Source organism: Pongo abelii, chromosome 11 (assembly GCF_028885655.2).
Source record: "Pongo abelii isolate AG06213 chromosome 11, NHGRI_mPonAbe1-v2.0_pri, whole genome shotgun sequence".
NCBI classification, from domain to species: domain Eukaryota; kingdom Metazoa; phylum Chordata; class Mammalia; order Primates; family Hominidae; genus Pongo; species Pongo abelii.
Genome location: NC_071996.2, coordinates 132,896,691 through 132,911,519, shown reverse-complemented (window position 1 = coordinate 132,911,519; position 14,829 = coordinate 132,896,691). Strand labels below are relative to the sequence as shown.

The following is a 14,829-nucleotide window of genomic DNA, read 5'->3' as shown; positions in this document are numbered from 1 at the left end:
ACTTTCTAGAAAGTTAAAACTCTTTTTTAACTTTCTAGAAAGTTAAAACTCTTTTTTAACTTTCTAGAAAGTTAAAACTCTTTTTTAACTTTCTAGAAAGTTAAAACTCTTTTTTAACTTTCTAGAAAGTTAAAACTCTTTTTTAACTTTCTAGAAAGTTAAAACTCTTTTTTAACTTTCTAGAAAGTTAAAACTCTTTTTTAACTTTCTAGAAAGTTAAAACTCTTTTTTAACTTTCTAGAAAGTTAAAACTCTTTTTTAACTTTCTAGAAAGTTAAAACTCTTTTTTAACTTTTTAGAAAGTTAAAACTCTTTTTTAACTTTTTAGAAAGTTAAAACTCTTTTTTAAAACTTTTTTGGAAAGTTAAACTTTTTTAAAACTTTTTTGAAAGGTTAAAACTTATTTTTTAACTTTTTAGGAAGTTAAAACTTTTTTTTTTTAACTTTTTAGAAAGTTAAAAAGTTTTAAATGTTTTAAAAACATGGTTCCTAACTCATGCTGCAGCAAGCCAATGGGGTATATGTTGTTATTTCCATTTTACAAACAAAGAAACCAAAGCTCAAGAAGATCAAGTAAATGTAGAAGCTGGATTGAAAGCAAGGTTGGTGTGATCCCAAGGCTGATACTATTTCCACTCTTATGCTGGAAGATGATCCTACAAATGTCTTGTTTAAATAATGTATTGCATATTTCTTTATTGGAAAAGGAATACATTCTTATTTTTAAAAATCTGGAAAAGACTCAGACATATACAGAGGAAAATAATCATTTTTAATCCTGTCTTTTAGAGATCACTGTTGTTAGTATGTTGCTGTGCAAAGGCCAAGACCTCAGATCCTGACTTGTGTCAGAGGCATTCACTCCAAGTGATGTCAATTCTCTAGGCCTCCTTTGTAAAGTAGGGAGAGAGAATAATGTATCTTCTGGTGGTTATAATGATTAAATGAGCTGTTTTTAAAGAGTTTAGTTTATAATAAGAAATCAATATATGTTTGCCATCATTATTGTACTATCCTTTTGACCTTTTCAATGTGTATATAGACATTTTAAACTCATAAGATATTGTCAAATTATTGTACTGTCCAAGTAGATCCTGTTTGGTAACATGCTTTTATTCTTTTGTTGTTTAGTGGATATCTTTTCATCTCACTGAGTGTTAAATGTTTAGGTTTTTATTTTTTGACTTTTATAAATTATGTTGTTGCTGGTGGAATGGAGAGAGAGTATGGGGTGAGGGAACTCTAGCTATATTTGTGTGTGTGTTTTTTTTCTTCTTTTGAGACAGGGTCTCACTCTGTTGCCCAGACTGGAGTGTGTGGGTGTGATCTTGGCTCACTGCAACCTCCATCTCCCAGGTTCAAGTGATTCTCTAGCCTCAGCTTCCTGAGTAGCTGGGACCACAGGCATGTGCCACTATGCCTGGCTAATTTTTGTATTTTTTGTAGAGAAAGGGTTTTGCCATACTGCTCAGGCTGGTCTCAAACTCCTAAGCTCAAAACAATCTGCCTGCCTTGGCCTCCCAATGTGCTGGGATTACAAGCATGAGCCACCACACCCAGCCATATTTTATTTCTTTTTAAAAAACTATCTGAAAAAAATCTAAAGGAAAATGGTAAAATATTAAGATTATTAACTGAGCAGTGAGTACATGGTTGTCTGTGTGATTTTCTGAGCCTTTTTCTAAATATGGAATAGGTGATAACATTAAAAAATTGTGATACTAAGATGAGCATCTTCACACTTAAGGCTTTATGCATTTCCTGGGCTACTTCCACAGCATAAATCCTAAAATGGGAATATCTGGGTCAGAGCATATGCTAATTGGTAAATGAAAGGGTTATGTATCAACTTGTAGTCCTTATTTCTGGGTACCCTTGCCAACTGTGGTTATAATTTTAAAGTAATATTTGGGAGCTGGTAGAGGAATTGCACTTTTTTGTAATTCTGAAGCCAAGTAATTTTCTATTTGTATTTTTTTGATGAGTTCCTCCTTATATCCTTTGTTTTTCTGTGGCATATTTCTGGTTTTTCTTTTTTTGTTTGACGGAGTCTCACTCTGTCGCCCAGGCTGGAGTGCAGTGGTGCGATCTTGGCTCACTGCAACCTCCGCCTTCCGAGTTCAAGTGATTCTACTGCCTCAGCCTCCCGAGTAGCTGGGATTACAGACATCCACCGCCATGCCCAGCTAATGTTTGTATTTTTAGTAGAGATGGGGTTTTACCATGTTGGCCAGGCTGGTCTGGAACTCCTGACCTCAAGTGATCCACCTGCCTCAGCCTCCCAAAGTGCTGGGATTACAGCCGTCAGCCACCGCGCCTGGCCTGTGGTTTTTCTTAGTTATTCTTAAGAAATCCTTATGTAGTAAGGCTATTAACCCTGGGTCTGGATAATCCGTAGAAAATAAGTCTTCCAAGTTTGAATGGCCCTTAGGTTTTAAGTTATCTATGCAAAGATGAAAAAGGCCTTCACATTCTCAAAGGTCACAACTCATACCCAGCCATTTGCTTATTTTTGCCTGCAGACCTCCAATGGAAGTCCGGGCACATGGCGGAGAGCCTCACCAACATGCCGCGGCACTCCCTCTACATCATCATTGGAGCCCTCTGCGTGGCCTTCATCCTTATGCTGATCATCCTGATTGTGGGGATTTGCCGCATCAGCCGCATTGAATACCAGGGTTCTTCCAGGCCAGCCTATGAGGAGTTCTACAACTGCCGCAGCATCGACAGCGAGTTCAGCAATGCCATTGCATCCATCCGGCATGCCAGGTTGGCTGCGGGGGCGGTGTGGGGAATGCTGCCTTCACATGTGCATTCTTGGGAACAGGGTCATGTTATACACAGGACTTTCCATTTGCAAGGAGGAAATTTTAAAGAATGAAACAGGTTCCACATTGTATTCGGGGATAGATCATTTGGCCACTTGATAAGCACTCCTTTTAATTTGCTGCTAGCTTTTCCTTTTGTTTTGTTTTGTTTTGTTTACATTGAATATGTTTGTTCATCTAATTTGGGTTGCTCTGTGACTATAAATATCTGATTCGTAATCACTGTGTATTGAAAACTTTTTTGTTGAATCTTTTTGGGGAATGTCTTTTGCCCTGTTGCTCTTCAAACAGTCAACATATAAATTATTTCATTTGACTTAAGGGCCTAGTAAAAGAAGGCTAAAGAGCTATCTTTCTACTTTTAGAGTGAATATTTATAAATCAGTATCCTTTTCTGGAAGAAAGACTCCAGAGGGACAAGGAGTTAGTGTGGTGTCATAGAAAGAGTGTAAGTTCTGGTGAGGTATAGCTTTGAGTCTTAATGACTCCGTTCCCTGACTCGGTAGTTTAGACAGATCTTTTAACTTTCCACAAATATAGCTCCCTCAACTGTATAAAGGGATAACTCTCCCTCCTTGGAGAGTTATGACAGTGATATTAAATTACAAATATATATACTTTTTCCTTCAACTTTTGTTTTAAGTTCCGGGGTACATGCGCAGGATGAGCAGTTTGGTTACATAAGTAAACTTGTGCCATGGTGACTTGCTGCACAGATCAACCCATCACCTAGGTATTAAGCCCAGCATCCATTACAAATATGAAAGATGGTATGAACAGAAAACCCCATATTTACTTCTCCAAATCTATTATATAACATTAAACAATCAACTAAGATAACATTTTACTGACTTTTGCAGAGTATGTGTTCCAAAAATAGCAATATTGTTTGTTGAAGTAAGCCATCTCTTCTTTTGTTAATTGAATAATCTCAAGCACACAATTCAGAAAGTAAGTGTGCTGTAGTGAAAAGTGGGCTGAGCTTGGTGCCTTAAGATTGGGGCTCAAGGGAACTGGGAGCTGTATGATCTATCTTGGGATGTCCTATGTTGGTATCGGTCAAGACATGAGAAGACCTGGCCGGGTGTGGTGCCTCCCACCGGTAATCCCAGCACTTTGGGAGGCCAAGGTAGGTGGATCACTTGAGGTCAGGAGTTCAACACCAGCCTGGCCAACTTGGTGAAACCCCATCTCTACTAAAAATACAAAAATTAGCCGGGCATGGTGGTGGGCGCCTGTAATCCTAGCTACTCTGGAGGGTGAGGAAGGAGAATTGCTTGAACCTGGGAGTCGGAGGTTGCAGTGAGCTGAGATGGCACCACTGCACTCCAGACTGGTCGACAGATAGAGACTCTGTCTCAAAACAAAAACAAAAAACCCTGGGTTTTCTATCTCAACAGCACATATCCACATCCTTTCTGTTTTCCGTCCTTTTCATCTCCATCTTGTTTCCTTTAAGGACTTTTTTTTTTTTTTAATTATACTTTAAGTTTTAGGGTACATGTGCACAATGTGCACGTTAGTTACATATGTATACATGTGCCATGCTGGTGTGCTGCACCCATTAACTTGCCATTTAGCATTAGGTATATCTCCTAATGCTATCCCTCCCCCCTCCCCCCACCCCACAACAGTCCCTAGAATGTGATGTTCCCCTTCCTGTGTCCATGTGTTCTCATTGTTCAATTCTCATCTATGAGTGAGAACATGAGGTGTTTGGTTTTTTGTCCTTGTGGTAGTTTACTGAGAATGATGATTTCCAGTTTCATCCATGTCCCTACAAAGGACATGAACTCATCATTTTTTACAGCTGCATAGTATTCCATGGTGTATATGTGCCACATTTTCTTAATCCAGTCTATCATTGTTGGACATTTGGATTGGTTCCAAGTCTTTGCTATTGTGAATAGTGCCACAATAAACATACGTGTGCATGTGTCTTTATAGCAGCATGATTTATAGACCTTTGGGTATATACCCAGTAATGGGATGGCTGGGTCAAATGGTATTTCTAGTTCTAGATCCCTGAGGAATCGCCACACTGACTTCCACAATGGTTGGACTAGTTGATAGTCCCACCAACAATGTAAAAGTGTTCCTATTTCTCCACATCCTCTCTAGCACCTGTTGTTTCCTGACTTTTTAATGATTGCCATTCTAACTGGTGTGAGATGGTATCTCACTGTGGTTTTGATTTGCATTTCTCTGATGGCCAGTGATGATGAGCATTTTTTCACGTGTCTTTTGGCTGCATAAATGTCTTCTTTTGAGAAGTGTCTGTTCATATCCTTTGCCCACTTTTTGATGGGGTTGTTTGTTTTTTTCTTGTAAATTTGTTTGAGTTCATTGTAGATTCTGGATATTAGCCCTTTGTCAGATGAGTAGGTTGCGAAAATTTTCTCCCATTTTGTAGGTTGCCTGTTCACTCTGATGGTAGTTTCTTTTGCTGTGCAGAAGCTCTTTAGTTCAATTAGATCCCATTTGTCAATTTTGGCTTTTGTTGCCATTGCTTTTGGTGTTTTAGACATGAAGTCCTTGCCCATGCCTGTGTCCTTCAAGGACTTTTTATCATCTGACTTGGGTAGGCCCGTAGAGGTTGAGCATCCTTCCTGGGTACTGTCTCTGTGACTGCTGCTCCTTCCCAAAGTTCCAAATCAGGCAGCCCGAGAGTCAGCTGCAGTCACCTTCACAGCTGCACTCCTTCGGGACACGTCTGCCCTTCTACACTGAGATTTTTATCCTTCATCAATGGGTTCTGTGTTTCTTTTGAATTTCTACTTAGCTTTTACTAGGTACATATTGGGAAAGTGTAGCTTCAGATTCTGGTTACAGTGGGAATGATAAGAAGTAAAAGTGAAATATCATGAATGTTTTCTTATATCTACCTAACTGAATCATAACAGCAACAACAAAGATAAGCATTGTAATCCCAGCTACTCTGGAGGCTGAGGCAGGAGAATTACTTGAACCCGGGAGGTGGAGGTCGCAGTGAGCTGAGATGATACCACTGCACTCCAGCCTGGGTGACAGAGCAAGACTCTACCTCAAAAAAAAAAAAAAAAAGAGAGAGAGAGAGAGACATAAGTAAACCCAAATTATTCTATCTGAATGGCATAGAAGCTAAGAGGTTCAAAGAGTTTGCTTTCTCCAAAAAAATTCCCCAAACCCAATTCTCAGATCTTACAGTGATCTTGTCATTCTAATAGAAGCAAAAGCCAGAACTCAGCTTCCATGGGGAGGAGCCAGTGGGAGGGAGAACTTGGGGGACCCTGAGCAACTGCACCAGTGCTGAGGTGGGAGCTGCACCCAGTCTTGCTTATGTAACTGCGAGGGAGGACAGAGAACTCAACCCTCCTCCAGCTTGGGCCCTGCATGGCTGCTCATCTTAGTGCCTTCCTTTCAGAGCCAACTGAGGCAATACAACATCCAGGAAGCCCTGATACCAACCCTTGCAAGCCCCACCTTAATTGTTTATTTGACTCTTTATGCCACTACCCTGTAAATAAAGGGTAGTAGCTTTTATTTCTGTGTCTCCAGTGGGTCCTGGCAGGTAGTAGACCTCACTAACATTTGAGGTTTGAAATGAATGGATGATCTCAGTTAGGGGTTGGAATAGGGTACCTTGACCGGCTTGAGAGGTAGACTCATCCCCGGGCAGCAACTCAGTAAGTGGCCCCAGCCTAGAGGAACATTTGCAGTATCCTGAAATTACTGGATTGGAGATGAAGAACGTAAAAAGGAGCAGAGAAGGCCGGGCACGGTGGCTCACACCTGTAATCCCAGCACTTTGGGAGGCTGAGGAGGGCGGATCATGAGGTCAAGAGATAGAGATCATCCTGGCTAACATGGTGAAACTCCGTCACCCCAGCCTGGGTGACAGAGGGAGACTCTGTCTCAAAAGAAAAAAAAAAAAAGCAGAGAATTGACAAGTTTCTTTGGTGCCCAAGAATCTTTTCTCTCCTCGTCATTCCTGGAGGGGCTTTTTTACTAGGAGGGAGCTGAATCCATGGTGTTGTATTCTCATGTGCTGGGAGACCCTACAATTCGGATTCCCTCTGCCCCTACAGGCATCCATGGCTACGATCCTTCAGGGCTCAAGAGGAGGAGTGTTTTATTTCAGCCCCAAAATAGTTTAAGATAGATTCTGCTGAGCCTTCTGCTCATATGGCCCACGGGGAAGATATTTAACTGAATACTCTTGGAAGGAAAGAATAAACTTGAAAGCATTTACAAACCTGGCTCTTATTTGGTGCTGATTTATATCAAAAATATTTACTGCGGAATTCCTAACGGACAAGCTCCTGCATGCACCAGTGACTGCAGATAAAACTATTGACATTAAAACAATACCTTCCCTTTAGGAAAACTTCTCTTCTGAACATTTATTCAGCTCCAACCTGTGGTTTCTACAGCATGACTGTGTAGAGGCCATGGCTGGGTCTCGGGCTTCCTTTTCCTGGAAACCCTAGAAAGGCATTGGCAAAAACTCAGACCTTTTGATGTTATCCTCCCCCTAGTTTTCAGCAGCCAGTGTCCATTTTATGGGCTGTCTCCCTGCTACTATCCTGGAGGTGACATTGGATCAGAATGACTGCAGCCCAGTAGCCACACAGGACACATGGAGTAGGTCACACGAGTGACTGAGGCCATGTCGGGTGATTCTGATGTCAGAGTCCGTTGGTGCTAACTCCTAGTAGGGTTGAGAAGGAGACCCCTCCCCGTCTTCCTCATCCCAGGAGTCGTCTGCAACATGCTTGCTTTGCTTATACTCAGGCAGGGAAGAGCTTGTAACTGACCAGCAGGAGCAAAGCCAGGGTTCTCCAGGTTCTGACACTGAGGTCCCACTCAGTTGACTGCTCTACGAGCTAGAGGTGCCTGATCACTGGAAACAGATAACGGAGGACATGTTCAGTTTTATTCCCCAATAGCTCAAAACCTTCCAATTTTGGCCTTTCTCAAGATCTGACATTCTTTCTGTGGCATTGTTTTAGTGGTTGACTTTCAGAGGACCATGAACTAGCAGCTCGTTGACCTGCCTTATAAATGGTTGCAGTATCTTTTGTTTCTTTGAAGAAATAGACACACAAGACTTGCCACCAAATAGGATGTTTGAGATGTCGGTGCTGATATTACTGGTGCTGTCATTTCTGTTAGTGCCTCTGTGATGGCCAACACTTCCTGAAAAGCTTCCCGTGGGCCAGACACTGTGCTAAACCATTCACAGATAACTCATTTGCAAGCATCTCACAAGAATGCAGGGGCCCATGTATCATTAGTCCCCCATTATAAGCAAAAGAAATTTGGGCTTAGTGAGATAATACAATTTACACAAGGGTCACAGAGTTTGTGAGAAAACCAGGACTTGTAAGTGAGATTTGTAAGCCAGAGTTTGTTAATGAGAAGGGGGATGTGCTGATTTGAAGGTGATGCCTTTCAATGCAGCAGTACACAGGCTCTTGTCAGGCACAGGTTAAGTGAGAGCTTCAGTTTATGGGGTCGTCACATGCATTGAAGTTTGCAACGAAGTGTTCGGCATCTAGGCTTGGAAGCCAGAAAGCTCCACCTCCCACCAGGTGTGACCTTAGGAAAATTATTCCTAAGTGTCTGTTTCCTCATCTGTAATATAGGATAAATGAGATGTGCTCACTTCACGCGGTTGTTATGATGATGAGATGAGATGATCAATCAGTGAAAACAAGACAATGGAATGTGATGTTGAGTGAGCACCAAGGACAATGGCTGCATCACCCCTTGAAGGGCTAGGAAGGAGCCGCAGATGGAACCACCACATTAGGGTATTTGAGCTATTTTTCCAGGAGGAGGGGGAGTGTGTCAACTCCTTCCCATCTTTTAAAGATCTGGCTTCCTCATGGACCTTCAGCAGACATTTCCCAAGTGTCATGGTCTGTGGTCATGTCGTGGGCCATGAGCTACCTCAGGTGGGAACATGTTACTATGAACGCAGAGTGTTCCACCCAGCCCACCCCACCCAGCACAGAAGAAACATTTTCTTATTAATGTTTTAACTTGTAGGATTTTTTTTTTTTTTTTTTACTTAACAAGAATGCTGAGTAAAACATTACACAGACTATTGATTGAAAAAAGTCAGTCTCAATACAGTATTCAGAGTATTTTCTCAATTTTGTTAAAATATGTAATATAATTATTATATATAATACTTTCAGAGGGGCTTCATACATATTTGTAAAATGAATGGAAGGATTGTGGGATTGAGGGATGGGCAGACTGAAGAATAATGCACAAAACATTGACACGTCCTTTGGAGAGCAGCACTAAGGGCGATTCTTATGGTCTTCATCAGGGACCTGTAAAATGTTTTAGACTTTGCAGGCCGTATTGTCCTGACTACTCAACTCGGCCTTTGTTGTGGAAAAGCAGCCAGAGGAAGTGTGAATGGGCTTGACTATGTTCAACTAAGACTTTATTTGAAAAACAGGCATCAGGCTGGAATTGGCCTGTAGACTATAGTTTGCTAACTCCTAGTCTATTTTATAATTTTCTCTAGCTTCCAATTTTATTTTGTTTTTTACATTTAAAATGTACCTTTATGATAAAAAGTAGTCGTTATTTTAAAAATGAACACTTGCATAAAAATGCCTGCAATAAAATAAACAGCCTCTGACATTGATTTAGTGCCTGAGATATTAAAAAAAAAAAAAACTGTTTGTCTTTTAAATGTAGACATGAATGCACATTCATTTACCAACAAGTGTAAGCCTGCCACTGTGAGAGGTGTAGGAGATTCAAACAAAGTCTTTTCATTGTACTGTGTGTTTTGAAACTATGGTGCTTCTATAAAGGAAGCCATTTTAGCTTCCATATGGTAGATACAGCATTTCAGGTGGAAACCTCCAAAATTCTCCTAAGGAATTTGGACAAAGTTCTCAGCAGCTAGTAAGTTGAAATGCAGGGATTCCAGCTCCAAGCCTGCCTGCTATCTCTTCTTGTGCTGGGGCTATTAGTCTTATTTTAACCACCTTTGTAACTAGCGTTATACTTTATGACCCATACTTGTTTGAAGTTAATCCCGTTAGGACCGCGCCACACAGCTCAGTTAACCGCTGTGGACACAGGGTGGTGCTCCTTGCCCTTCAGTCGACTTCGAACATGCATAGGTGGCCATGTGGCTCACTCTTGAGTGGTGTCAGCCCTTGCCTTGTCATACTCAGTGGATCTGTGACACTCATCCTTAAACCTGCCTTGTCAATGTTGAGTTCCATAGCAACATCCAAGTTTACAGCCCTTCGAATTATAGTGTGTTAATGGATTAAGTAAAATGAAGGCTTTAACGTTCTAGATTCTGAGGAAGCAGGTTCTTTTTCAAACTATGAAATTATATTTAAAAATGGGTGTTTTAGTCTGGGCGCGGTGGCTCACGCCTGCAATCTCAGCACTTTGGGAGGCTGAGGCGGGTGGATCACGAGGTCAGGAGATTGAGACCATCCTGGCTAACACAGTGAAACCCCGTCTCTACTAAAAATACAAAAAAATTAGCTGGGCATGGTGGCAGGCGCCTGTAGTCCCAGCTACTCAGGAAGCTGAGGCAGGAGAATGGCGTGAACCCAGGAGGCGGAGCTTGCCGTGAGCCAAGACTGTGTCACTGCACTCCAGCCTGGGCAACAGTGCGAGACTCTGTCTCAAAAAATAAAAAAAAAAAAGGGTGTTTTAAAGATATATGCAATTGGGTTTTTCCTTTCAGCCAACCAATCAAATAATTAATCAGTTAGTTAATATAATTTGTTGGCCCTCAAGTCAAAGCTCTCTATATCCTACTATGTTAGAATATGGAGAGCTCTTCACTGGGTTGCTGGATATTTTTGGTTAAATTATTATTATCAGTGGTAGTGTGTAGCTATTTTATGAGAAATAAATTGTCAAAATGTTTGCATCTTAAAGTAGCCTAGGAAATTGTCGGACTTGGGAGAAAGTGTAAGACCCAACGGGCCTGTTGACATTTTTACTCTGTTGACACTTTTCCTATCCTTAGATTATGCAGACTTCACTCAATTTAGGTAAACAAACTGCAGGCTAGAGCCTGACCCACATCTATGTGAGCACAATGGTGGACCTTCAGTGAGGCTTCGCATTTTAGAAAGTATTTATTGAAGTCTTTTGTCATATTGCAGTAATAGCTGTGGGTTTTTCTGAGGGTAGAATACTTTAACTCTTTAGCCCCGTGTTTTGCCTGGTGCCTGTCTGGCATAGCATATGCCTTTGTGCTCTCCAAGGCCAGTAAAATTTGAGAGGATTGGAATACGAGATTGATGACTGTTTAAAATGAAAGATCACATGAAGAACGCACTGTTTTCTCATTTCTCACTTGATTCTACTTCCCATCTCCATACATGAGAAGACAGACTTTCAACATATCAAAGGAAAAAATAAGAAAAGAGGAGAGTTGGGATAGGAGCCATGGCAAATAAGCCCCTTTAATTCCTAGGGACCCCATCCTAGGAACCTTGTAAAATTTAAGGTTCTTTTAAAATGCCTTTTTAAAGAGCCCTGGTGGACTTGAAACAGTTAAAAAATGTTGTCCAGACAAAGGAGGAGGGAGGATGGGTTAGTGTGGAAGATCTTTTGAATCCTGTTGCACTCCAGGGCTTTTAGGGAAGGTGAGGTCTTGAATGGGAAGAGACCACCCAGAAGTTGAATTGGCTTTATTTTAATAATTGCCATCTTACGACTGGTTTGACAGGAAGTCCTGAAATTGGATTTTGACTCCCCTGGCTTCTAAGAATCAGTCCTGCTGTTGAGTCGATTTTGATGTATACAAATCTGTTGGGACAATGGCTTTGTGCTCAGAGGAAACCATTGGCTTCTGTGTGGGTAGGGTTGGGAGGTGATAGGTGGGTGGGATTCAATGGTGAGTTCTGGCATAGTTTGTGGACAGACACCTCTGTATCTGAAGTCATTTCCCACCTCTGCCCTTTTGTGTTGGGATCTCAGATGACCTTAAACCTTCACAACTTATCCCCTGAAAATCCCACAGGAAAGGCTGTCTGTCCATGGCCGGGGGAGGATTGCCCTGGTGGTCTATATTCCAGGCACTGGAGTGGATATAAAATAAACTCACCTCTCCAAATATTTATGGGCCTCAGAAGAAAAAGACAAATCAATACACATTTTCTTAAAATCTGTTGTGGAGCTGTCATGCTTGACTGCTTTGCCAAGATTTAACCTGCAAGCTCCAACTTTGAGCTCTACATTTTCTGAAATACATTTTTTTGCCTCTAACACCAAAGACTAATGTTTATACACATTCATTGTTAATCTTAGGATGTCTAAAGTTTCTGTACTTGCTAGAGAATATATTTTTACAGTTTCATTTAATTCATGCATATAAATTATTCTCATCACTTGCTTTAATTAAACTTGAGATCTAGTATTTATCTAACCAGAGTCCTTTCTCTCTGATTTCAGGTTTGGAAAGAAATCCCGGCCTGCAATGTATGATGTGAGTCCCATCGCCTACGAAGATTACAGTCCTGATGACAAACCCTTGGTCACACTGATTAAAACAAAAGATTTGTAATCTTTTTTTGGATTATTTTTCAAAAAGATGAGATACTACACTCATTTAAATATTTTTAAGAAAATAAAAAGCTTAAGAAATTTAAAATGCTAGCTGCTCAAGAGTTTTCAGTAGAATATTTAAGAACTAATTTTCTGCAGCTTTTAGTTTGGAAAAAATATTTTAAAAACGAAATTTGTGAAACCTATAGACTACGTTTTAATGTACTTTCAGCTCTCTAAACTGTATGCTTCTACTAGTGTGTGCTCTTTTCACTGTAGACACTATCACGAGACCCAGATTAATTTCTGTGGTTGTTACAGAATAAGTCTAATCAAGGAGAAGTTTCTGTTTGACGTTTGAGTGCCGGCTTTCTGAGTAGAGTTAGGAAAACCACGTAACGTAGCGTATGATGTATAATAGAGTATACCCGTTACTTAAGAAGAAGTCTGAAATGTTCGTTTTGTGGAAAAGAAACTAGTTAAATTTATTATTCCTAACCCGAATGAAATTAGCCTTTGCCTTATTCTGTGCATGGGTAAGTAACTTATTTCTGCACTGTTTTGTTGAACTTTGCGGAAACATTCTTTCGAGTTTGTTTTTGTCATTTTCGTAACAGTCGTCGAACTAGGCCTCAAAAACATATGTAACGAAAAGGCCTAGCGAGGCAAATTCTGATTGATTTGAATCTATATTTTTCTTTAAAAGGTCAAGGGTTTTATATTGTGAGTAAATTAAATTTACATTTGAGTTGTTTGTTGCTAAGAGGTAGTAAATGTAAGAGAGTACTGGTTCCTGCAGTAGTGAGTATTTCTCATAGTGCAGCTTTATTTATCTCCAGGATGTTTTTGTGGCTGTATTTGATTGATATGTGCTTCTTCTGATTCTTGCTAATTTCAAACAATATTGAATAAATGTTATCAAGTCAAGGATGCAGTTGTCTCTTTTGTTCTTTGAAAATTATATATAAAAAGTTTTGGATTTGATATTGTTTGCCAAACAGTCCCACGGTTGATACCATATTAAATAACCTGAGGAGTGCACCTCTGTGGCTGCCGGAGCCCCCTCCTTTGCCTCTGCAAGCCTTTCTGACCTCCTAATTGTCAGTAAACTCACCCTAGCTGCTTATCAGTGTGAAGTGTGGAAAAAAAATAAGAATTCTTATCTGAAGTTTTATATCCGAATTTGCCAGTGAAATGCAGCACATGTGAACAGTGGGCACACTGGAATCCGGAGATGCTTCTAGGCATTGAGGGCAGGCACCTGTGGCCTCAAGAAATACCTTGCTGCTGCTATCCTGTGGAGGCACTGCTATCCTGTGGAGGCTAAATGAAATTGCCTTAGCAAACAATTCCATGGTTCTTAGAAACTTGAAGGCCGTTTAGAGCCACCCTATATTCAGTTCCATTTTGTATCCAAATGCTGCTCTGAAGTCCCAGAGTTATTTTTAAAAATGCATTTTTAACTGCACACAGGAACATCAGGTAAGGCCAAGAGAAGTCCTAGAACCAGGTGTGAGGGAGAGTTTTAAGCAAAAAGAATTATTTAAGATTCTTTTCCTTCCCGCTCTACCCTCAAAACATCTGTTCCTAATCCTACAAATGACACAGCAGTACACCCACATTCTGATTATTAAATGATGCAGTGCGATACGTTAATATTTTTAGTTAAGTGTTTGGAAGTAAAGTAAGAACAAAATATTCACTTGCTTGGTTAAACATTCATGAGAACATGCAGCAGATTGTCGTGCAGACATATTTATTCCCATCTTCCTATAAAAGACCCTTTGGTTGTGTGGTGCTCAGACACTTCTTGATCGATGATAGGAGAGGGCCATGAAAAGGTGTGAGTTGAACTCCATTTGCCTCTTGACCCCCACAAGCCCCTGGACATTGTCTGAGCCTCCGTGTCTTTTTTGCTTATTGGTCTTCATTTGCAAGCTGCTTCAATCACACCCTCTGAAATCATTTTCAATCTCCCAAAGTCTTAAATTCATTATATGCGATGTCTCTTAAAGGACTTGTTTAAAAAACTAAAGTGTTTTATCAATCACAGTTCGTCTCTTGAAAGCCAATTAATGGAGCTTACAAATTCAGATCTTGGGCAGAGCCTTCTGACCGTCTGAGAGTGGCCACCAAATACATCTAAAGACATTTGCTTATTCATTTGGACATTCAATGACAAGAATTCATCTCATCGAGCACTTGTTCTGTATCAGGCAGATGGTGACCGACAAGAGCCCTACCAGAGGATCCTGCCTCCCGAGTTTATAGCTTGTTTTGAACCAGACCTTCGTCTAACAAACAAATAAATATAGAATTACACTTCATAGAGCACCATGAAGGAAAGGTAAACTCCACTATAGGGCAGCTTATTTGTAGCAGAGTAGATTAAAATCGTACTTCAACTGTTTACTTGGTAATGACTTTGGACAAGTAACTCTGTGGGCCTAAGCTTCAAAATTTGAGA

General features: G+C 40.5%; 1 protein-coding gene across 2 annotated transcripts in view; it reads left to right on the top strand.

Moving 5' to 3' along the window:
* Positions 1 to 13,313, top strand: part of DNER (delta/notch like EGF repeat containing) — a 365,099-nt gene extending 351,786 nt beyond the window's left edge. For both annotated transcript variants that reach the window (XM_024243941.2, XM_054549923.2), the window contains 2 exons: positions 2,523 to 2,769; positions 12,270 to 13,313. In XM_024243941.2, coding sequence (XP_024099709.2) covers positions 2,523 to 2,769; positions 12,270 to 12,381 — 359 coding nt within the window. In that variant the 3' untranslated portion in view covers positions 12,382 to 13,313. The remainder of the gene's footprint in view (positions 1 to 2,522; positions 2,770 to 12,269) is intronic.
* Positions 13,314 to 14,829: the final 1,516 nt, after the last annotated feature.